This window comes from Heterocephalus glaber, unplaced genomic scaffold, assembly GCF_053883595.1.
Source record: "Heterocephalus glaber isolate CG9 unplaced genomic scaffold, H.glaber_assembly_v1.0 deba00001863, whole genome shotgun sequence".
NCBI classification, from domain to species: Eukaryota; Metazoa; Chordata; class Mammalia; order Rodentia; family Bathyergidae; genus Heterocephalus; species Heterocephalus glaber.
The window spans coordinates 498,594-523,750 of record NW_028258503.1 but is presented as its reverse complement, the minus strand read 5'-3'; the positions used below and the strand labels follow the sequence as shown (position 1 = coordinate 523,750).

General features: G+C 36.2%; 1 protein-coding gene across 1 annotated transcript in view; it reads right to left on the bottom strand.

Annotated features, from left to right (window-relative positions):
- Window positions 1-1,514: 1,514 nt before the first annotated feature.
- Vbp1 (VHL binding protein 1) overlaps window positions 1,515-25,157 on the bottom strand; it is a 33,961-nt gene continuing 10,318 nt past the window's right edge. The window contains exons 3-6 of the mRNA XM_004875174.3: window positions 22,771-22,837; window positions 21,557-21,655; window positions 7,881-8,019; window positions 1,515-2,552 (exon numbers count right to left, since the gene is read on the bottom strand). Of these exons, the coding sequence (XP_004875231.1) occupies window positions 2,482-2,552; window positions 7,881-8,019; window positions 21,557-21,655; window positions 22,771-22,837 (376 nt within the window). The 3' untranslated portion in view covers window positions 1,515-2,481. The remainder of the gene's footprint in view (window positions 2,553-7,880; window positions 8,020-21,556; window positions 21,656-22,770; window positions 22,838-25,157) is intronic.

Sequence of the window (25,157 nt, the reverse complement as noted above, 5' to 3'; positions counted from 1 at the left end):
GGGCATTAAGAATGAGAACAAAAACAATTTTGTAAGCTTTTCCCTGTTGATCTTAGTTAACAGTGCTTCATTCATTTCTCAACATACCTGAATACCCACCAGCCTCCATGTTAAACAAGCTTTATTTGATAAAACTACTCAATTCTGGATAATAAAAATGCTAAAATCTTTGACTCCATAATTTCATTTATTTGTAATCTAGTTTCAGGAAAAATTCTAAATATAAGAAAAAAGCATTCTGTAAAAACATAAACTGAATTATTACTTATATAGATTAAAAACTTTACGTATGACCCAAATGTCTTATAGGAGAATGATAGTGTATTATGGCTCATTCATGAGGATACTACTATGAAACTAGTAAAATGATGTTAATAGCATTACATAAAAAGCAAATTTCGTGTTAAAGAAAGTATAAATTATAAGGCAAAATTTTAATTATGTTTTTAAAAAAAATCTATACATACAAAAAGAAGTGGAAGACACATATTAAGGGAGATTGCAAGTGGAACTTAAACATGGTTTCTTCCTGTTTTCTAAATTTTCTCAAATGACATTTGTTTCACTATGGAAAATAAACCACTATAAATAGAAACAATCTGGCAGAAACAAGATTTAAGTATCTTTCATTTAATTAAGCATTCTTCACACACACTGGGCTTGTAAATTTGTTGAATAATAAAACTAAATTTTTGTACCGTAAATCTTTTATCTAAAGAGTTTTATTTCTACATATTCCTCATGTTACCTAAAAATTCATATTTAGACCTTCATGGACTTTCAAGATAAAATAAATATGTTCAGAAAAAATCATTCCTGATCTAACAGGGACATTTTGTATCAACATACTTACCATAATAAAGTTTGGGGATAAATAGCATTTATAATAACTCAATATGTTTATAAATCTCAATTCTAAAATATGGGAATTTAAAATTATCAAAGAAAAGCTGAGTCAAAGAACTTTAGTATCTTTCAGATTAACCTCTTAATGGCTTGCTTACCTGTATTCCTTCCAAAGTGATTTTATACCATTTCTACATATGCAGAAAGTTCTTAGAACATGTTGGTTATGTGCAAGTAAATAAATTTCACAAATATGTGAAACGACCTTGCTAACTTTATACAGATGGCTGTGGTCTGAATGTTTGCCATCCCAAAATTAAGATGTTGAAATTCTAACCTCTAGAGTGATAGTAGTAGGACACAGGACCTTTGGGAAGTGAGCAGAGCCCTTATGAAGGGCATTAGTGCCCATAGAGATGAGGCCCAAGGGAGTTCCCTAGTCCCTTCCATCATGTGAAGACACAGCAAGGAGGTGCTATGAACCACAAAGTAACCCTCACTACACACTGAATCTACCAGCACCTTGATCTTGGACTTCCCAGCTTCCAAAACTATGAGAAATAAACACCTGTTGTTTATAAGCCACCCAGTCTATGGTATTCTATTATAGCAGCCCAAACAGATTGAAACAAAAAAGTAGTCATGAAAAAAAATCTCACATGCCACAGTTTCAACATCAGTGTTTTGTTTTAATAACATGAAATACAAGTACAAAACATTGTACAGGTATACTTTTTACTACATGGAGATGGAATAATACATTTGTGTTTTTACTCAAATCTGTATTACCCAGTACTTGCCACTGTACCAATGGCTTTCCACAGGGATTTTTTTCTTTTTACTATTCCTATGCAGGTTTTTCATGAATAAAAAGGCTCCTAATTCTTTCCAACCATTACAGATTTACATTTATCTTAATATTACTATTAGAGAACTGTTAAGAAATATAAAATCACCTTAGCCAAGGGTTCCGAATGTGTAGTACTATTTCACATTGGCTAAGATCCCCCTTATGCTGGTACTATAAAGACACTCTGCACTTATTTGGTGTTAGAAGTGCTGCAGCAGCAGCCCTCTTACTGTGTAAGAAGGCAAGTTAGCATTTTCTGAAAAGTTCAGAATACCATAATAGCTATTGGTCAAGCAGTAACCCATGAAACCCCCTTGACAGAAGACAACAGCAACAAAGGACTATATAGTCCTACAAGTACTAAAAAAATAAGTTTACAAATACTAAAACTGTCTGTCTTTTCTACCTCTAAAATGGTTTAACCACGCAAGTCAATAAGAAGTAAAGTGTGCTAATGCCCAGCATTCAGCTTCCATAGCATACATCAGTTTTCCACCGATTTCAGTTGAGTTGCCTTTATAATAGACAGAAAAAAAAAAGATGAAAGCAGTATTAATTTTGCTTGGCAATGTGAAAGAATAGTGTTAATTTAATAAAACATTTGAAACTAATTTTGCTTTTACAAATAAATAAAATGGTGTTTATCTTTTTTTTAAAAGTTTCAATCATTCTTGCTGTTAAAAAAAAAATCACTAAAAGTTATGTCAATCTTTAAGGAAAAATGCTGGGGAATTTAAAGTTACATGTTTGGAAAACAGAACCACATTTTTAATAGCCAGCTAATATTATGCTTTGTTCTTTGCAGAATCATCTTTGTTTCTTCTTTTGACATCCCAATTATAAACTCTGGCCATATCTGCAAGAACTGTTAAAGAAAATGCAAATGCAATTCTAAAGATAACACATGCAATGACAAAGTATCATGAATAAAAAATACAGAAATCACACACATACACATACTGATAACAAATAGTACTGCCAGCCATCTTGCTATATCAACTGCTAAGAAAAAATTGGAATTAAATTCTATCAAAACTAAGTCAAAATCCCCAATCAATAATCATTCAGCATATCTAGTCAACTATGGTATATTTAATAAATACGTACTTTTATTTTTGAGACAGTTTTTGCTATGCTGTCCAGGCTGCCCTGGAACTAGCTGAGACTACAGGTATGTGCCACCATACCTGGATCAACAGTTTTAAAGATAGTCCCTCATCCATAAAATTTCAAAGATCACTCAACTCATATTCTACCATACAATATTTCAATTATCAATGACTTTATTCTTACTCTCCCTTTGGGTTAAGAGGGCATTCATTCATTTGTTAAGCATCTACTGTGTTTCAGACTAGGTACTCTACAAAGCCTTGGATAGGACAGGTGAAGTCTTCCTCTCATGGAGCTCAGACTCCAGTAGATTGGTAGATAAATCAGATATTGGGTGCCCTAGCCTTCTCTTTTTAACTCATATTCCATCACGAGGAATAATGTAGAGCATTTCTCTAAGCTTAAAGGACTCACTTTAGATGATGTCCTTTCTTTTGGTTCCTAGAAGTCAGTCACTATTTTTCTCTCACATTTCACATCTTTCCACAGACACCGGCCCTCCCAGGTCCTCGTCATTATCAGTTAGGTGATGGTTCCTGCACTTGGCCTCAAACAGGCCTGTCTTCTCTCACTCAGGCACTAAGCACCCACTATACTGTACGTCCTGGACAAGAAACTTTAAATTGCTCCTATACTGGAAGAACTCACAGGTAAGCAAGGAAAACAAAAAACTATGTGCAAACTGCTAAGGACGCATAGAACAACAACAATCCTGAGGAGGTTAAAAAATGTAAGGCATGTTTAAATACTTGAACTGAGGTATGAAGAATAAAAGAATACCCCTAGGTGAAGAAGGGGAAATCATTCCAGGTAGAAAGAACACAGTGCAGAAATGTAAAAGCCATGGTACACCTTAGGGGTGAGGAGAAAACCTGACTGCAATTATCTGGAACCTGCAGTATACTGGGGAGGAGCCAGGGCAGGAAAAAGTCACGGTGTGAGGCAAGACTGGCCAGGGACACTCGAGTGCCTATCTGCATAACTTACATGCAATAAGTAACTTGAAAGATCAAAACCCAAAGGATAAAAATAAGACACATGATTTAGTAACCTCATGCTAGAGGTAGTGTGAAGGACATATAGAAAACTACTAAGTGCATGTTCTGGAGGCTACAACTACAGTAATAGCAATATGAACATATATGAGGGAAATCTGACAAGACACAGTGATAGGTTTTCCTCTTAGTGGTGTGGAAGAGAGAAGTGTGAAGAATGACCCCTGGCTTTTATACTGAGTGACTGAGAGCAACAAGAGAAAGAAAAAAAGAGAACAAAGAAGAAATGTTAAAGAGCCTGGTTTCAACATGCCTGCCCACCTTCTTGACCAGAATGCCTCACACTTCACCTTTTTTCTCTGCTGATATAAATTCTACATGGCCTCTAAGTCTCATCTTCTCAACAAAGGCCTCCCTGACCTAACTGCAGCGCACAATGGTCTTCCCAAACTTTAAAATGTCTTGGGGTTGTATATGTGAACTTACTTAACAGTATGCTATGCAGTTATTATTCAGCTTTTTACATGTACAGTTTTAACAAATACGTTGCAACTCGTTTTTCCCCACACTGACTTCCATGCCCTAATGGGTTTCCAGTTGCAGAAACAAAGACTTCTTTTTTTTTTTTGTACCGGGGATTGAACTCGGATCCTTGCACTTACGAGGCAGGTGGCAGAACCACTGAGCTAAAACCCCGGCCTCACAAAGACTTCTAATAAATGCTTGTAGGAGTAAATGACAATGCCAATACAACATATCGGGATCAATGGGACACAATGAAAGCAGTCTTACGAGAAATTCACAGCAGTGAATACTCATATTAGGAAAACACAGCAAGCTCAAATAAATAACCTCAAGGTTCTAGAAAAAGAATACCAGGACAAACCCAAAGCTCATACAAGGCAGAAAATTATAAGGATCAGAGCAGAAATCAATGCAATGGAGACTATGAGAATACTTCAAAAAAATCAGTGAAGCAAAGAGTTGGTTCTTTGAAAGAATAAACAAAATTGGCAAACCCTTAGCCAAGCTTATCAAAAAAAGAAAAGATCCAAATCCATACAATTAGGAATCAAAAGGGTGAAATTACAACGGACCCAGCAGAAATCCAGAGGATTTCTGGATTATTATTAATGATACCTACTTTGAGAACCTATACGCCAATAAGACAAAAAACACAGAAGAAATGGACAGATTTCTAGAAACATGAATTACCAAACTTGAACGAAGAAGACCTAAAAATTTCTAAACAACCAAATATCAATCAATGAAACTGAAAATGTAATTAAAAACTTACCAACGAAGAAAAGCCTGGGTCCTGATGGCTTCACTGCTGAATTCTACAAGGCATTTAGAGAGGGACTACTGCCACTACTGTTTAAACTCTTCAGGGAAATTGAAAGGGAAGCAATACTCCCAAATTCATTCCTGGAAGCAAGCATCACCTTGATCCCAAACCCAGAGAAAGACCCAGTCTCAGTAATGAGCATAGATGCAAAAATCCTTAATAAGATACTGGCAAACAGAATGCAGGAGATCATCAAGAAGATCATATGCCCTGACCAAGTGGGATTCATCCCAGGGATGCAGGGATGGTTTGACACACGCAAATCAATAAATCAATAAATGTAACTCATTTGGGCCACGGATTTAGCTCAGTGGTTCCGGCACCTGCCTTGCAAGCGCAAGGTCCCGAGTTCCATCCCCAGTACCAAAAAACAACAACAACAACAAAAAACCCCACAAAAATAAATAAATAAATAAATGTAATATACTCTATTAATAGAGCCAAAGACAAAAACCATATGATCGTATCAATAGATGCAGAAAAAGTGTTCAACAAAATCCAACACTCTTTCATACAAAAACCCACAGAAAATTGGAATAGAAGGTCTCTATCTCAATTGAATAACAGCCATCTATGAAAAGCCAACAGCCACTATCATACTAAATGGTCAAAAACTAAAATCCTTCACACTAAATTCAGGAACAAGACAAGGATGTCCACTATCACCACTCCTGTTCAATATAGTTTTGGAAACATTAGCCACAGCAATTAGACAAGAGAAAGAAATAAAAAGAATACAGACAGGAAATGCAAACTGTCATTATTTGCAAATGACATGGTCCTCTATATAGAAGACCCCAAGAACTCCACCAAAAGTCTTCTAGACTTAATAACCAAATTCAATCAAGTAGCTGGTTATAAGGTCAACACACAAAAATCAACAGCTTTCCTCTACACGAATGACAGACTCACTGAGAGAGAAATAAGCCAATAGCATCCAAAAAACTGAAATACCTAGGAATCAACCTAACAAAAGAAATCGAAGACCTCTACTCTGAAAACTGTAGCATTCTGAAAAGACAGATTGAAGATGATATCAGAAAATGGAAAGACATCCCTTGATCCTGGGTAGGAAGAATCAACACAGTGAAAATGGCCATACTTCCAAAACTGCTATATAGATTCAATGCAAATCCCAACTGAAATTCCAGCAGCATACTCCACAGACCTTGAGAAACAATCCACAAATTCATTTGGAACAAGAAGAGACCCAGAATAGCAAAAGCAATTCTAGGCAACAAACAAGGTAGGGGGTATCACAATCCCCAACTTGAAACTATACTACAAAGCTACTGTGATAAAAACAGCAAGGCACTGGCAAAGAAACAGACCTGAGGACCAGTGGAACAGTTTAGAAGATCCAGAAACAACTCCAGACACACTCAGCCACCTCCTCTTCAACAAAGGAGCCAACCACCCTCATTAGAGGCAAGATACCCTATTTAATAAATGGTGTTGGAAAAACTGGATTTCAACTTGCCAAAGATTAAAACTAGACCTCTATCTTTCAGAATGCACTAAACTAAAATCGAAATGGATTTAAGATCTAAATATTAAATCAGAAACACTAAACTGGCTGGAAGAGAGGTTAGGCAGAACTCTTGAAGACATCGGTGTAGGAAAAATTTCATGAATAAAACCTCAGTTGCATGTGAACTAGCACAAACAATCAACAAGTGGGATCCCATCTTACTAAAAAGCTTTTGCACAGCAAGAGAAACCACCAACAGAGCTAAGAGACAACTCACAATGTGGGGAAAAATTTTCACCTGCTTTTCCTCAAAGGTCTACTATCTAGAATATGTAAAGAACTCTAAAAAATCAGACCTCCCCAATTTAATGACTCAATCCAAAATCAGGCATCTGAAATGAACAGACATTTCTCAAAGAAGTAGAAATAGCAAATAAACATATGAAAAAAATGTTCAACATCACTGGTCATTTGAGAGACGGAAATGAAAATAACACTGAGATTCCACCTCACCCCAGAAAGCATGGCTGCTATCAAGAAATCAACCAATAACAAATGCTGGCGGGGCTGGGGGGAAAGAGGAACCCTGCTCCACTGCTGGTGGGAGTGTAGACTGGTGCAACCACTGTGGAAATCAGTGTGGAGATACTTCAAAAAATTAGGACTAGAGGTCCCATTTGACCCAGCTATTCCCCTGCTGGGGATCTTCCCAAAAGAATTAAAAGAATCATACCACAGCGATATATGTGCACCCATGTTCATAGCGGCACAGTTTTTAATAGCTAAAGCCTGGAAACAGCCCAAGTGCCCATCAGCTGGAAATTAAGAGGCATTCATAGCTAAATGGATGCACATTGAGGTGAAACTTTTAAGTGAAATAAATAGGACACACATGTGTAAATACCGGATAGTTTCTCTGGTGTGAGAAACTGAAAGTGTAAATAAAGATCAAAAGGAAGAGAAGGTCCAAAGTAGGAGGGGTAGGGGAAAGGAAAGAAGGGAAAGGAATAAATATGAGAAAAGGAAAAATAAATAAACGCTTATATGATTAAATTATTTAACTGGCCATAAAAGTGTCTTCAGAAATTATTTGAAAGAAAAATACTCATTCACCAATGTGAATTTCCATACTATCACATTTCAAATTCATTAATCTGCAAACTTTATTAGTTTCATTAGCCTAAAGACATTCTATTAAAGCAATAAAAGAAAGTGTAAAATTTGTGCCTTCTTTCTTTTTTTTTTTTAAAGAAAGGATACTGACTTCTGTTGTAGTAAATTGATCTCGAAGAAAGTCAAGGTCTTCCTCAAGAGAATCAAGGTTCTTTGTGGCAGTCGATAAATTCTTTTCCAACAAAGCCTGAGCTTCATCAATATCATACTCAAGCATTACATTAGCCTGAAGAGAGAAAGTCATGACAATTACTCAACATTTTCACAGTACTTTATGGGCTACAGCAGATGCCTTCAAACTATTGCCCTCAAGACAAATACAATCTGCTGCCTCATCTTTCCTGTCACACAGGCAAAGCTGAGAAGTTAGGGTGAAGACTTGTGTCATAAAAACAAACCAAACCAAAATAGATACTACTTTGGCCTTTTGGAGTTAGTCTGCTGACCCCTGGGTTAAAGAATGTGTATACATACATTATATCATTTAATCCTCATTAACAACCCTAGTGAGGCAAAAGTTTTCTTTATTTACAGTTAAGAGAACGGAGGCCTTGTCATCAGGTTGCCTACACTCCCACAGCTTGTAAATAAATGAACGAATCAGACCAAAAAATGAGAGATTCAGGATAAGAACCAATATGTTTAGATGTAAAAATCCTATTTTTCTGATATATAGATTTAATGTAATCTCAATCAAAATGCCAGCAGCATTCCGCACAGAACTAGAAAACAACAATCCTAAAATTTATATGGAACCAAAAGTGACCCAGAATAGCAAAAGCAATCCTGGGAATCTAGAGCAAAGCAGGAAGCATCGTAATCCTGGATCTCAAATTACATTACAAAACTATAAAGACGAAAAGAGCATGGTACTGGCACAAAAATAGATATGCACATCAATGGGACAGAACAGATGCAGAAACAGCCCCAGGCACATTCAACCATCCTAGGGGCCAAAAACACATGCTACCTCAGTGGTGGCAAACCTATGACCCACATGTTATTTGTTTTTCTTTTAAGATAAAAGATGCTGAGGTTTTTTTTTTTCTAAACTAAAACCACAGTACTCAGGTTTAATTGCAGTGTTGGCACTTTGTGATAAATAAGTGGGTTTTGATTGGCGGTTTGGACACTCATCTCTAAAATGTTCTTCATCATTGCCCTAGAAGCAAGATAGCCTCTTTGTCAAAGGGCTAAGAAAACTGGCTATCCACATGACAAAGAATAAATCTAGAGTCATATCTCTCAACATAAATCAAAATAGACCCAAAGACCTGGATATCAAAACAGAAACAATCTGCTGGAAGATAAAATAGGTAAAACTCTTGAAGACATAGGCATAAGCAAGGACATTTTGTCTTATGTTTGCTTGTTGTTTTTTGAGACAGGGTCTCGCTATGTAGTTCAGGCTGGCTTTGAACTCACTATGTACCCCAGGCTGGCCTCAAACTTGTGACAATCCTCCTGCCTCAGCCTCCCAAGTGCTGGCATTACAGGCTTGCACCATCACACCCAGCAGTAAGGACATTTTGAACAGAGCCTTGACTGCACAAGAAACAATAAGAATCAAAAATGGGATTATATCAAATTAAAAAGCTTCTTCTGTATAGCAAAGGAAACAACCAACAGAGTGAGACAAACTACAGAATGGGAAAAAATTTTGCTAGCTATTCCTCAGACAGAGGAATAATATCTAGACTATATAAAGAACTAAAAAAAAAATTAGATCCCCCCAAACAAAAGACCCAATCAAAAAATGGGTAAGTGAACAGACACTTCTCAGAAGTAGTACAAATGGCAAATTAAATACATGAAAAATGTTCAATATCTATGGTCATTAGAGGAATGAAAATTAAAACAACTCTTAAGATTCCATTTTATCCCAGAAAGAAGACCCATCATCAAAAAGTTAAATAATAACAAACATTGGTGAAGTTGTGGAAGAAAAGGAACCCTTCTACATTACTGGTAGAAATGTGAACTAGTACAACCAGTGTGGAAATCTGTATGGAGATTCCTCAAAATGTGAAAACCAGAAACTCCATTCGACCCAGCTATTCCCCTTCTAGGGATATTTCCGAAAGAGTTAAAGATATAATATTACAGTGATCCATGGCATACCTATGTTTGCAGCAGCATAACTCATAATAGCTAAATCTTGGAAGCAGCCTATATGTCCACCAACAGATGAACAGATGATAAAGAGATAGATATTTGAGAATAGGGCCGGGGATTTAGCTCAGTGGTTCCACTGCCTGCCTTGTAAGCGCAAGGACCCGAGTTCGATCCCCAGTACCAAAAAAAAAAAAAGATATTTGAAAATAAAATACTATACACACACATATATATATAGTAGTACATACATATGTTATATGTGTGTGTGTGTGTGTTATATCTGCCAGACAGGAGGATAAATATGGATCATTTGTAGGACAATGGATGGATCTTGAGACCATAACGTTAGGCGAAATAAAGCAGACACACAAGCTTAAATATTGCAGTTCTCTAATATGAGAAACTCAAAATATAAATAAAGAGCAAAATAACAAATAATAGGAAATAGTGAGAGAGATCTTTTTAAAAAGGGAAGAGGACCAAGATATTTGGGGTGGACAGGGGAAGGAGCAAGGGCAAGTAAAGAGAACTAAGATGTGTTATATACATCTACTAACTCCCCACAAGGAATGTTATCATTATGTACTGCACACGTGTACTAATACACAAAAAGAAATCCTATTTTTCTACTATTTCCATCATGACACTAAATAATATTACTTTTGAATCAATTTAAGTAGTTATTTCTGAGCTTTCGATACAATATTAATTTAGAAGTTGTCAAGACTTTTATTATCTACATTTGATCAGGTAAATAAAGAAACAAGCTACCTTTTACCAGCCCCTTCCTATAACACAGATGCTAGGGATAAAGACAAGGTAATGTGCCTGGAATTCTGAAGATCTGTTGTTACTGCCAATATCTGGGGGTGCAGATTAAGTACTTACTTACTAAACAACACAATCTACAATAATTAGAAAACTATAACAATTCAAATAGAACAAAAATATTCAACCAAAAGTGCATGTTTCTCTAATCCTGGACTCCCAGACTCCTTCTTGAGGGTCAATTACTGTTGTTTTTATGATTTATCACCCAGAAATTTTCTATACCTCATTGACTATCTACAAGCAATAACAGAATACATTTAAAGACATGTCATTTATGACAAAAAACACTCATCATTCATTCAACAATGGCAAGTATTTCTTCTTAGTGATTCTCTCCTGAAACATGGCCTTCTCAGCCTCTCCACTTGAGATGTGTCAAGACTGACACACCCAAAACACAATACTAAGTTACCCCACAAACCTAGCTCCTCCCCATTCTTCCCTCGTTGGTAAGTCGTTATCTACCAAGTGACTCAAAGCCTGGAGGGTCATCCTCCTTGGTTTCTCTTTCCTTCAGCACATGAGAACAAGATGATTTCATAAATGGGAATAGAACAACAGTAAGCTCTCTAATAGCAAACATAGCTGGGGTCCACGTCACACCTCACATGAGGATGTATTCTGAATGGATCAGATATCTACATGGAAATAATGATATCATCAAAGTACTAGGCCAAGTCACAGATAAATTATTTTGTAACACTGGACTAAAGATAGTTTTTCTAGAACACAAACACGCTGGCCATGGTGGTGACAGGCCTGTACTTCCAGTTTCCTGGGAGACTGAAACAGATGGTTCGAAAGTTTGAGGCCAGACTGAGCAACTTAGCAAGACCCTGTCTCAAAATAAAAAATAAAAAGAGCTGGGTATATAGCTCAGTGGTAGAATGCTTGCCTGGCATGTACAAGAGCTAGGGGGGTTGGTTGTAGGTAACAACCCTAAGCAAAACAATGATCAGGGAAAAAAGTAACTAATTCTCCCTAATATATAGAGCTCCATAAATCAGACCTTTAAGCAAAAGACCAGAAGTTCATAATCCAACACAAAAACTAGGCAAATGATATGAACAGAGCTCACAGGAGAAGCAGGGAATAGGGGAAGAGAGGAAGAGGGGAAGGGGAAGTGAGAAGGGAAGGGAAAAGAAACCAATAAATACAAATAACTCAGAATCATTATAAGAAGAGGCTGAGGCAGGAAGATTGCTGAGAGTTCAAGGCCAGCCTTGGACTACATACCGAGACCCTGTTTCAAAAACCATACATACACAGATACATACATACATACATGGAACTCTAATTGAAAATAAAATTTAAAAAATATTGTTCACCTTCAGACTCACACAGGTTTAAAAGTTTTAAAAACTTCATGGTACCATGAATGTAAGAGTATAGGTATTAAAATGCTAGCAGTGAAAACTGGTGGACCCTATGGAGGGCAACTGTGCAGTATAAAAGAAAATTAATTCTTTAAGCTGGCAATTCCACATACCCTACAATCATACACTTATGCAGAATTCAAATGGACTAGATGCATCAGTACAACGACAAAATATAAGTCAAATGGCATAGCTACAGAAGGAAGTTATAAAGACATGAAAAATAAAAATAATGAGATCCTCTCTTCATGCTGATGCATGAAGATCTGCCATACTCACTATGAAATGAAAAAGGCAAAAGGTGGAGCAGTGTGCAAAGTATGTTACCATTTGTGTAAATGAAGAGGAAAGATATATTTTTATTTATCTATGTGTGGCAAAATTTTTCTTTAAGGATACCAAGAAATGAAATGTTGACTGACTAAAAGGGGGATACACTGGACTTGCAAAGGAAGGTAGACTTTTCACAGTATGTCTTTGGTATGGTTGGGATGTTTATCTCCCAGAATTTGGGTGTTGGGAATTTAATACCTAAGTTAGTATATTAATGGGATTTGGAGGCAGGGCCTTTGGGAAGCAATTAGATTAGATGAGGTCATGGGGATGGGGGCCCACCAGGATGGCACTGGTGGCTTTGTAAGAAGGGAGAACCAAGACAATAAGCTTGCTGTATCTAGTCACATGGGAGCCTATCACATGATGATCCAACACATGGCCTTCATCAGATGCCAGAGCCATGTTCTTGAACTTCCTGGCCGTCAGATCCATGAGCCAAATAAAACTCTATTCTCTATAAATTTCCCAGTCTGTGATACTCAGTTACAGCAGTAGAAAAATGAGTAAGACAGTCCCTTTGTACCTTTTTAATTACACATAAACATATAACCTAGTCTAAAAGGCATTAAAAATAAAAGACAAACTTCTGACCCCACAAAGGAAAAAAAGCTAATTTGAAAATGGTTTATCTAATCACATATGTACTACTGTACAACCATTCAAACGGTGAATGGAAAATTAGCAAAAGGAAATCAATTTCTATTTCTATCAAAAATCCTTCAATAGGCACCTATTGCATTTATCATGAAACTCCAACTCCTTACCACAACTAGTACTACTAGCTTTTGTCCTACCATCTAGTAGTCTTACCCTCTATTACAGTACTGAAGTTACACTGATCTAGACTTCCTTCTGTCCTTTCAAGCTAGATTCTGCTTTGAGTGTCTCTGAACTTGCTGTTAGATTGCTTGGAAAACCCTATTAACCTTTTGCATGAGTAACTCCTTGTTCATTTTGATAGTGATTAAGAACAGACAAAGTGAACAAAACCCCAAACTGCATCCAGGCACAAAGGGAAATTCAATCTGTAAGAAGAGAAATGACAATTACTAATGTTGCTGGGACTATCAGCTATCCACTTGAGGGAAAATCAAAGCTAACATTTTTTCCTGCACGGTGTTTATTCAAATAATTTCCAGGTTAACTAGGACTCTAAATTAATAAAGCAAAATCAGATAGTTGTAGGAAGATGATGGTGGCAGTGGCAGTTTTTTAATCTCAAGTCATTTTTTTTTAACATTAAAAACCAGGACAGGAACATTTGTACAGGAGTAAGCAGGGGGAAGCAATGAGACATCTAGCAGACATAAGAACTCCAAAATAATGAAGTATGTAAAAGGTCAGTTAGCTTACTAGATGATAGTAGTTTTAAATCAGACACAGAAAGACTTATAATATGTGGATGCTTTAAAAAGTCGATCTGAATATAGATTAGTAATTACTAGAGGCTGGAAAGGGCAGGGGGTGGCAATAGAGGGAAAGTGAATAAAAACTACCCAAACACAGTTAGTTCTAATGTTCTAAAGTACAGCAGGATGACCATAGCTCACAATAATCTATTATATATTTTATGAAAAAGTAGAAGAGCTTAAGATAACCAAACACAAAGTAATGATAGGGAGATGGAAATGGTAATTGTCCTGATTTGATCACTACACATTGTATACACACATCACACTGTACCCCCTCCCCAAATTGGTAAAATTAAAATAGTACATTTTTTAGAAGCCTGAAAGGGTCTTGTACGTTCCTAGGGCAGGTTGGTATGGGGTAAAAGTCTGAAGGGGCTGAATAAATCTAGATATTATTAACTCTCTCACATATAGCACCCACAAGCTGAGGGGAATCTTCAGTGTGGGAACAGAATCCAAACAGATATAGGGACAAAAAGACAACAGGGTCGAATACTTATAAAAAGTGTGTGTGAAGGTGTGTGAACAGAGTCAAGATCCCAGCTACTGTATGTTGTTACCACTTTACTTCACATAAACAACCAAAAAAAGGAGCTCTATTATCATCCCTACCTTCTACAAGTTCAGGAAAATTAATTTTACATAACAATGTCCAAATGAAGCAAAGTCAAATTCAATAGAAAGGTATCAGAATAAAAAGAGAGTAAGGAACAGAATTACATCTTTATAGACAAGGTAAGCAAAAAATAAAAACATGCCCTCAAAATAAATAAAAATTATATAATGGATACCCAAAAAAGTTAAATATCATTAAGAAAATGAAATAAGTTATGAAAGAACAAACAGAAAATCAGAATTAGGAAATTCAGAAATAAGGTGACAGAATTCAGGAAAGAATCAAAAACAAGAAAATTTTACTTCAGAAAATACTAAAGTAGAAGAAATACAGAGGTAAATAATTATAACATATGCCACCTTAAGATACAAAGAATATGAGGAAATTTCTTTAAAATTTAAAAAGAAATGAATACTGACAAGTGTTGAACATAGGCAAAGACTGAACATAAGTATGTAGAAATCTCCAAAGAAGAAAACCAAAGCTGGGGGCCAGAAAAAAATCCTAAACGGTTCATTTCAACAAAATGTTCTTTTAATGTCACACATACAGGGAAGGATTTGCCTCCATGCATATGTGTGTGCATGTACACACATGCATGCAGGCACACAAAGGGGCACATAGTATGCCTGGTGAAATTTAAAAAGTCCTTTGAACATCCAGGCCAAAAGAACAAGTCATTTATAAAGAGAAAGAAACCAGTTTGTCATCAGACTTTTTGACAATAATACTTTATAACAAAAGAAAATGAAGCAATGTATAAATGTATAAGGTGCTCAAGAAAAATATGTGAGTTAACAGTTTTATATGCAACAAGACTGATTTTCAAGGATAAAGGATACAGAAAAGTTGTCGGCAACATCTGAGAACTCAGGGAATATTGTTCCCATAAATCCTAAAGGAATCTACTAGAGAATGAGTATCAGACAACCAAATTAACAAGAGGGACATCAATATGAAGACAATGATGTGCATCCAATACATATTTATACAGAAAATAAAGACAAATGAAAGGCATAAGAGTGTGACAGTATGCAGAGTACACAATGATTCTGTGCTCCAACAGTATTAGCACAACTCTGTAAAGAATGAGAAAGGAGAGAAAAAGCACGTGCAAAACTCAGTGGTAACAGTGTTGGGTGGTATTATTGTAAGAGTGCTTTGTGTCTGATAACAAAGCAAATGAGTAATGTTGTCTAATTCTATCACTCCTGGTATTTTTGAAAACCAAAATTCCTGGTATAAAAGAAAGAGAAAAACAAATTCAGTAAAGCTCTGTTATCATGAATTTGAATAAGAAACAACAGTATGAATTCATGAGTTACTACACACAAATACACACACCAACTTGCACCTTAGTACACAAATTATGGTGTAGGCTGCTTACAGCCTACTGGTTCTGTTTCTCTTGCTGAACCCTAATTAGGTCCATTAATCTGCAATTTGGTTTGTAAGGTTTTCTGATTTTGTTGTTTATATTTAAACACATATACATATATAAAAGTATGTATGTGATAAATATACAGCTCAAAGCATTTTCAAACTTAACTCACTCTTGGAACTAGTATCCACATCAAGGACACATCACCACAACACCCCAGAAGCCACCTCAGGGAAGGGTGCACCCTTCCCTTACCACCAGCACCCTTACTCCAAAGGTGACCATTATCCTGAATTCTAACAGCAAAGATTTGCCTGTATTTGAACTTCACATAAATGGATTCACATACTACTACATGTTCTTTTGTGACTGACTTCTTCAGTGGCAGCATTATGACTCCCCGAGCCTATGCTGACCCACCCTAATCCCTGAAACCTGTGACTCTGATGAGGTAAGGCGAACCTTTTAGAGTCGAGTGCCCAAACTGCAATCCAAAACCGACTTATTTTTTGACAAGTGCTAATACTGCCATTAAACCTGAATACTGAGGTTTTAGTTTAGAAAAAGCAACTTATATATGACCTTTTGTCTTAAAAGAAAAACAAATGGCACACACGTCACAAGTTCCCCACCACTGAGATAGGGCATTTGTCAGAGATAACTTTAATATACAGAGATTATCTGGGTGGGTCTAACCCAATTACAAGGACTAACTTTAAGAGTAGAGACTTTGCTCTTGTTGGCTGTAGAAAGGGAAATTGGAAAGATCTGAAGGATTAGTTATGCAACAGTTTGCTTTAAAGACAGAAAGGTTCACAAGCCAAAGAATGCAAGTAGTCTCTAGAAGACAGCAAGGACCTCAGTCATATAACTATACAGAACTAGAATCTGCCAACATGAATGAGGCTAAAAGTGAGTTTCCCTCCAAGCTTCCAACAGTGAGCACATCTCTTTTGGATCTTTAATTCTGGCCTTGTGAAACCCTGAACAGAAGACCCAACCAGGTCCATGTGGACATCTGACACAAAGATCTGGTAAAAGAGATGATTAAAAGGGTGTGTTAAGCCTCCCAATTTTGTGCTGCAAAATTTAAAATGTCTTGAGTGCTGACATGATGCTTTAAAAAGTTGTGGATTTAGAGACATTTAGAATTTCAGATTTTTGAGCCAGACATCATGGTGCACACCTGTAATCCTAGCACTCTTGGAATGCTGAGGTGGAAAGACCACAAGTTTGAGGCCAACTGGAGTTACAAACTGCGTTCAAAGCAAGCCTTCACCACACAGCGAGAACCTGTCTCAAAAAAAAAAAAAGAAGAGCTGGAGATACAGTTTAGTGGTAGAGTACTTGCCTAGTATTTAGAAGGCCCCAGGTTCAATCCCTGTATCAGAAAAAAATGGAATTTTAGATTTTGGATTAGGGATACTCAATCTATATTGTCCTGCCATTCTGGTGAGTGCAAGGTGCAACTGTACTGTGCTTTTAATTTGCATCTCACTGTTTACTAACAAAGCTAAACAACTTTTCATGTGATTATTGGCTATTGGGTATCTCCTCTTTTTAGGAGTCACTCATCCATTATTCTACAGAGGAGCTTGTCTTTTCATGTTATCCTTAACAAGCTTTATAATTTGTTCTCACAAGAATAAGTTTAAAATTTTAACTAATAAAAATATGAGAAACAAGAAAATGCTAACAAATTTGGTAACAGGAGTACATTGTTAAGATAAAATTATAAATATCTGATAAACTGATTACATTAAAACTTAAAACTTCTCTATAAGAAGTACCATAAATAAAAGACAAGTGACAGATCAGAAAAAATATCTGCAGCAAGTAACAGAAGACTGCATCTAAATGTGTAATATATAAAGAAGACTAAAAAACAAAAAATTTCAACAGAAATACAGACCATGGACATTAAGCAGGCAAACAGAAAAGAAATACAAATGAGCTCCTTGTCAAACAAAAACAGTGAGATGCTATTTATACCTACAAAACTAGCAAAACTCAAAAAATGTGGGTGAGGCTATCAATAAAAAGATATACTTTTTAAATTTTGAGACAGGGTCTTGCTATGTAGTTCAGGTTGGCCAACTCACAACTTTAGAATATTATAATATAGCCCTATCACAGAATATTAAGAAGCCAACAAAACTAAGGTGGCAAACTCCACGTCCACTCACAAAAAAAGCTATCTGTGACTCTAAATGAAAAGTCAGGTAGTACCAATAAGGAAGTGAGGCTGTGACAGAGGAAATTACTGGTGTCCTGAGCAGAGAAGTGACATGATCTGACATGTTTTAAAAATACTACTCTAGCAACTCAAGCAAGGGAAAGAGCCAGAATAAAGCCTCTGAAGTAGAGCCATTCTCAGCATGGTCTAGGCCTCGTAAGAAATCCTTCTTGTGTGGCCAACAAGGAAGGCAGTAGTTAAGGTAAGTATCAGAGAGTACCAGGTTGTGTAGCAGCTTGTCAGACAAAGAACTCAGGCTTTTCCTCGGAACGAGATGAAAACTCACTGGAAAATTTTGGACAGACTAATAGATTTTAATGTATCACCATGCCTGCTGTGCTGGAAAGGCTTTAGGAAAACAAAGGCAGAAGCAAGAAAATGAATTTAGGATGTTATATGATGAGCTGAAGTATGTTCCCCAAAAGATACATTGAAACCCTAACCCGTGGTACATGTGAGTGCAAGCTTATGTTGAATAAAGTATTATGGATTGAACTGTCTCATCAAAAATGTGTTGAAATTCTCACCCGAGTAGCTCTGAATGTGAGCTTATTTAGAGATAGTTATTACAAAGGTAAACAAGTTAAAATAAGATCATAAATGTGGGCTATAATCCAGTGTGGCTGGTCCCCTTATAAAAAGGAAAAATTTTGACATACATGTCATGTATATTAAATGAAGGCAGAGATCAGTGAAACATCTATACATCAAAAAATGCCAAAGATGGTTAGCAAACACCAGAGGTTAAGTGAAAGGATTGGAGCAAATTTTCCCTCACAGCCCTCAGAAAGAACTAATACTGATCCCAGGCTTGATCTCACACTTCTGGCCTCTGAAACCACAGACAATCAATTTCTGTTGTTCATGCCATCTAAATGCAGCACTGTAATTGCGCCTTTGCCAATACTTCTGTCTAGAGGCCTGTTGCCAATTTTATCTTCAGTGAAATTTTTGTTCCCACAAAAGGCAGGATTACAATTTTTTTCTAACATATTGAGTTGGCATAGTCTGTTCTTGGTTATCAAAAATACTCTTGTAGCTTTGGGATTTTGAATTGGTGAATATTCATGATGTGTGGAAAAGCATGACACATACTGTACAAACTCCGTCACACAAAATGGCATGTCGTGTATATACACATGGGACCTAGAACAACACATCCAGCTAAGCTGCTTATGACTACAAATAGCTTTGTGCTTTGCTTGTGTTTTTGTTTCCTGTAATGCACATATCAATTTTGAAAAAATAAAGATTACTATATTTTTAAAACTAAAAGAAAAAAAGCCATCTAGTTTGTCATACAGTGGTGCTTTGGTACTTGAAATTAATTGGTTCTGGAAGGCACGATGAGTACCAAACAAATTGTTTTGTCTTGGAAGGGTAGCAAGTCATGAGCCAATCGACACCCAACAAGTTCTACTTTGTTCATCGAGTACTAACTAAACAATGAGTAACAGGACAAAATCTTCTCAACAAAATGTGTCATGTACCAAATTCAATGAGTTTCAAAGCAGTTGACGATAGGAAATAGGGAGACATACTTTGTGAAGATGGGAAGGGGAAGGGATGAGGGGACATAGAAAAGCAGGGAGGAAAAGGGGAAATAAAAAAGGATCAAGATGTGATATGTACCAATTCCCCATGATGAATAGATTCACTATTTATTACGAAATATAGTAATAAAATTTTTTTAAAAAGCAGGTGAGCACCAAGATCTGACTACTTTATTACGGCATCCCTAGCAAACTAATATCAACCGTATTTCCACAGTTTTGGCCATAATGATGGCCTGTAGTAGGGTAGTAGCAGCAGAAAGGTGAGAAATAGTTGGCTTCAGCAGTGAAAGAACCAATAAGGTTTACTGAAGGACTGGTTGAGAGATACAAGAAAGAAGAGTCAAAGATAACTCCAGGGTTTTTGTTCTTAACAAGTCAAAAGGTTCTGCCATTTACTGAAATGGGAAAGACTGTGGCAGGTCCTGGTCTATAGCGGAAATCTGGATTCAAACATTCAACTAAGAAGTATAGAATAAAAACAAAAAGATGAAAAGAACTAGAAGAACTCAGCAAGGAAAATGAAAAAAAGAAGAAAAACAGTTATGAAAGAGAGTAGAAAAAATAAAACAGATTAACTCCAAGAAAAAATACAAGCTCATATAGAAGAGGCCACAGGAAATCACAGAAAACGGAAAAGATCCAATATCTGTAAACAGAGAAGACCACAGACACTGAAAACAAAGAAGATCAAACATATGTATATTTATTATTCCCAAAAATGTTAATAGAAGAAATAGGAGCAAAATCACATTCTATACATAGACACACAGACACACAGACACACTACCACCCTCCTCCCCCTCCCCCTCCCCCTCCTCCTCTTTCCTGGGCAGGCTGTGGTAGCACATGCCTGTAATCCCAGCATTCTAGGAGGCTAAGGCTGGGGATCAGAAGATAGTGTCTAGCCTGTAAAACTTAGTAACTTAGCAAGACCTTCTCTTAAAATAAAAAAATAAAGCACTGCAGATGTAGCTCAGTGCACAGGATCTGGGTTCAACCCCCAGCACCACAAAAATTAATTTCTTTATTTTATGAACCAAAAGGTCATGCAATTTCTACCAAAAAAATTCATGGTCACTCAATATACATATTTTGGTGTAGTTTCTATGCTTCAAGGGACTACAGTAAACCTTAGCAATACCATCCTTTCTAAATATAGAACTAAAACCAAATTAAGTATGGGAATTAGGGTTGTAGGATAAACTGTAAATTTTATACAAACTCTGAAAATATTACAAGGAACAAAATCAGGAGGATGACGAGCCTGTGTGTCACAGCACTAGACCACTTGTTAGGGACAATCTCAAGACAACAGGAAGGGTAGAGTATGGCTTGCTGCTGCATATTGAAACTTGCTAGAGGTAATAAGACCTGCAGAGAGCTAGCTGGACAACCAAGGGACTGAAAGAAGAAAAACAGAAAAATCATAGATAAGGTATATGAAAAATCTTAAATTGAAATGTATTTTTTTAAATGGATACTAACCTCAAGGTTTTCATAATTATCTTTTCTCCTTAAATTCAAAGGGCTCTTTCTAGAACTATTACACTCTGTCACAGAAAAAACATTAGAAGTTCAGCAGTACTTTCCATTTTACTTCTATTGCTCTCCCTTCTATTATATTTAACAGACACAAAACATTAGCCAGAGAAGAAGTAGGGTTTGAGTTTGGTCTTGATTAGGAGAGACTTCAGCATGTTTTGCTGCTATCATCACCACACTTGTATTTCTAGTCAGTTTCTCACAGAGACCATTGGAATTCTGTCCTTTTTGTTCCTTCTACAATGAAAAGGAGATCAACACTTTAGACAGCTCAAGCAATACTGTTTTCCTGGGCAAAACACATTGGTTTACAATATCACTTAATGTCAAATATCACTTAATGTCAAATAACATTTACTTACCCCCAACCACAAACACACTTTATCAGTAGGAGGAACAAAAGCTTTGCAGTACAGGTTATCTGCCAGTAAGAATCTGGTTTCCAGTGAAGTGGTAGACTCCTTTAAAAAAAATGACAGTATCAGAAACAGGCCAATTTGATATCAAGATTATAAAGGACAGATTCCACAGCTGAACTTAAGATATTTAAAATAGTACCATCATGCAGACTAAGTATAGCTGGAAAAGAAATGAATACTATCACCAGATAGCTGGGAATATAAATTTGGCAGCTCATTTAATCTCTCCATGTCTCAGGTTCATCTTTAAAATAAGGATAATAACAGTCCATGTATCTACCAATACAATGATAAGTACTGAATTCACTAATGCACACAGTGTCTAGTTCACAAAGTACTACATGCAAATTATATAAGTGCTACATAAGAACTAGCTATTATCCAAGGTCCTGAGTTCAATCCCAGGTACGAAAAAAAAAAAAAGAATTAGCTATTATCATTACTTTATTGGCAATTCATTCCCAAGCAATTTCTGAAATCCTCTTACAAAGTTCACCACACATAATAATGTACTAGAAATGTAGGTATTCTATCATTCAAGTAATAAATCATGTGTGCACACAATCTTTTGAATACAATAATATGCTTATGAAATTTAACTAGCTATGTGATATTGGTGAAGTGTTAATTAATCTCTCTATAATTCCTTTTGGTACCAGGGATCAAACTCGGGACCTTGTGCTTGCGAGGCAGGCAGCGGAACCGCTGAGCTAAATCCCCAGCCCTCTCTGTAATTATTTACTCAACTATAAAATGAGAACCTTGAGAACCTGAAACAAGACTATCCCTAAGATTTTTTTTCTAGCTGTATAAATCTTAGACTCCCTCCTATTTCTTAGGGAGGACGACAATCAACAGAAATCCTTAGATGCTTGTTACTTCAAAATAAGGTATTTTTTTATACCTAAAACATTTTCTAATTGCATTTAAACTTCACAAACACTACACATAAATAAAACAATCCAAGTATGGGCCTTAGAATTAAACATGACTTTTAGGGAAAGGCACAAAGCCTCATTTTGTACAGAAGCACTTTGTAACATTAGTCAAACTGGTTTATATAGCATAGATCAGATACCAGCAGCCAATGAGTCGAAGAAGACAAGTCTGCCAAAGTATCCTGGTCTGCTCAAATTTATACACAAAAATGCACTTACTTTTTTCTTCTGCATGTATTTTAGAATTGCCAAAGTCTGCTTAATTTCAGGAATCTGACCTTTTAGTCTATGAACGAGAAAAAGGTCCACTTAGTATTTTGCAGGCAAAAATACCAGGACATACTCTTACTAGTTTTGCATTTTCTAGTGATACATTCTCTTTAGAACTATTTACAAATAAAAAATATCTTATTTCATACAGAAATTCACAAATTTTACTTTAAATATTTATGCTATTTTAGATATAAGACACAAATATTTGTAAAATGACAATATCTAAAAATCCCCATCAAAATATTAATGAAATTCTTCACTGAACCAGAAAAAAATCTTAAAATTCATATGCAAGCACAAAAAATCTCAAATAGCCAAAGCAATTCAGATCAAAAATAGCAACGCTGAAAGTATCACAATGCCTGACTTCAATTTATACTATGAACCCATAGTAACAAAAACAAGGTAGTACTTGGACAAAAACAGATATGAAGACAAATGGAATAGGACAGAAAACACACAGAAACAAACCCCTGCACCTAGAGCCATTTCACATATTGGAGAAAAAAACAGTCTCTTTAACAAATGGTGTGGGAAAACTGGATATCCACATGTGAAAAACTGAAACTAGATCCCTCTCACCGTACACAAAAATCAACTCAGAATGGATCAAAGACCTAGATATAAAACCTGATACTTTAAAAATGCTAAAAGAAAACACAGAGGAAACACTTGCAATCACAGGCATAGGCAAAGACTTCCTAAAAGGAACTCTAATAGGAAATAATATCAAGAACCAACTAATGGGACTCTATCAAATTAAAGTTTCTGCACAGTAAAGCAAACAATTAACAGCCCACAGAATGGGAGAAAATCTTTGCCACCTACTCTTCTGACAGAGGATTAATATATAAAGAATATATAAATAAATATACATGTATAAAGAATATATAAAGAACACAGACAGGTCTGTACATCTGTAATCCTAGCACTTGAGGAGGCTGAGGCAGAAGAATTCCAAGTTCAAGTCTATGCAACTCAGTGAGACCCTGTCTCAAAAAACAAAACAAAAAAAACAGCTGAGGTGCAGCCTAGTGCAAAGGCCCTGGGTTCAATCCCTAGTACTGCACACGCATGCATCTCACACACACACACACACACACACACACACACAATTATCACCAATGATCAAGTGATCTGATTAATAAATGGGCAGATTAAGTGAAAAGACATTTCTAAAAAGAAGTACAAATGGCCAATATTTATATGAAAACATGCTCAACATTTTAAGTCAAAAATGCACTGCAATAAAAAGTACACTGAGATTCCATCACACCCCAGTCAGAATGGCTATCATCAAGAATACAAAAAATAATAGATGTTGGTGAGAATGCAGGGGAAAAGGAACCTGCCACACAGTTGGTGAAAATGTAAACTAGTACAACCACTATGGAAATCAGTATGGAGGTTCCTCAAAACACTAAAAATAAAACTACCATACATCACACTCATGGGTATAAATCTCAAGAAATCAATGTCAGCATACTATACAGACATCTACACACCCACGCTTATCATGGCACTGTTTACAACAGTCAAGTTATGAATTGGCCTAGCTCAGTGATGGCAAACATTTTAGAGTTTTCAGTGATACACACAGCCCGCTATGTGCTGTAGGTTCACTACCACTGGCCTAGGTGTTTATCAACAGATGAATGGATAAAGAAAATGTGATGTACATACACAATGGGGTATTTTTCGGCTATAAAGAATGAAATCATGTCATTTGCAGGAAAATGAATAGAATTAGAGATCATCATGTTAAGCAAAATATCCCAGACTCAGACAAGTATTGCATGTTTCTCTCATATGTGGAATCTAAAAAAAAAGAAAGAAAGTAAAAGGGAGAGTACTGGGAGGACCGAGGAGGAGGTACTGGAAGCTAATGATGGGGTGAATACGATCAAAATATGTTATATACATGTATGGGAATGTCACAATGAAACCACTCTGTATAATATGTACTAACGGAAAACACATTTAATAAAATAGTTCTAAAATGTTAAAGTTATAAAAGTTTAATGAAAATATTGAAGCTATAAGAGCAAATATGTATTGGATATGTATTATGTAGAAAGCCCTATTCTATATGTCAAACTTCCCAATGCTACTTTAGTCTACAGCAGATCATATTCTACAGAAGTGATTCAGAAGTTCTACATTTGATTACTTGCATTTCAAATAGATTACAGCTAATCTTAAAGTAATACATATTCAAGTATATTATATTCCAAATTCAAAACCATTAGCCTCCGCTCCAATGCAGCCACCCCGATAAGTAGCCAATACATACACCACAGCTAAACACCAGGCAAAGCACACTGAAATCTCAG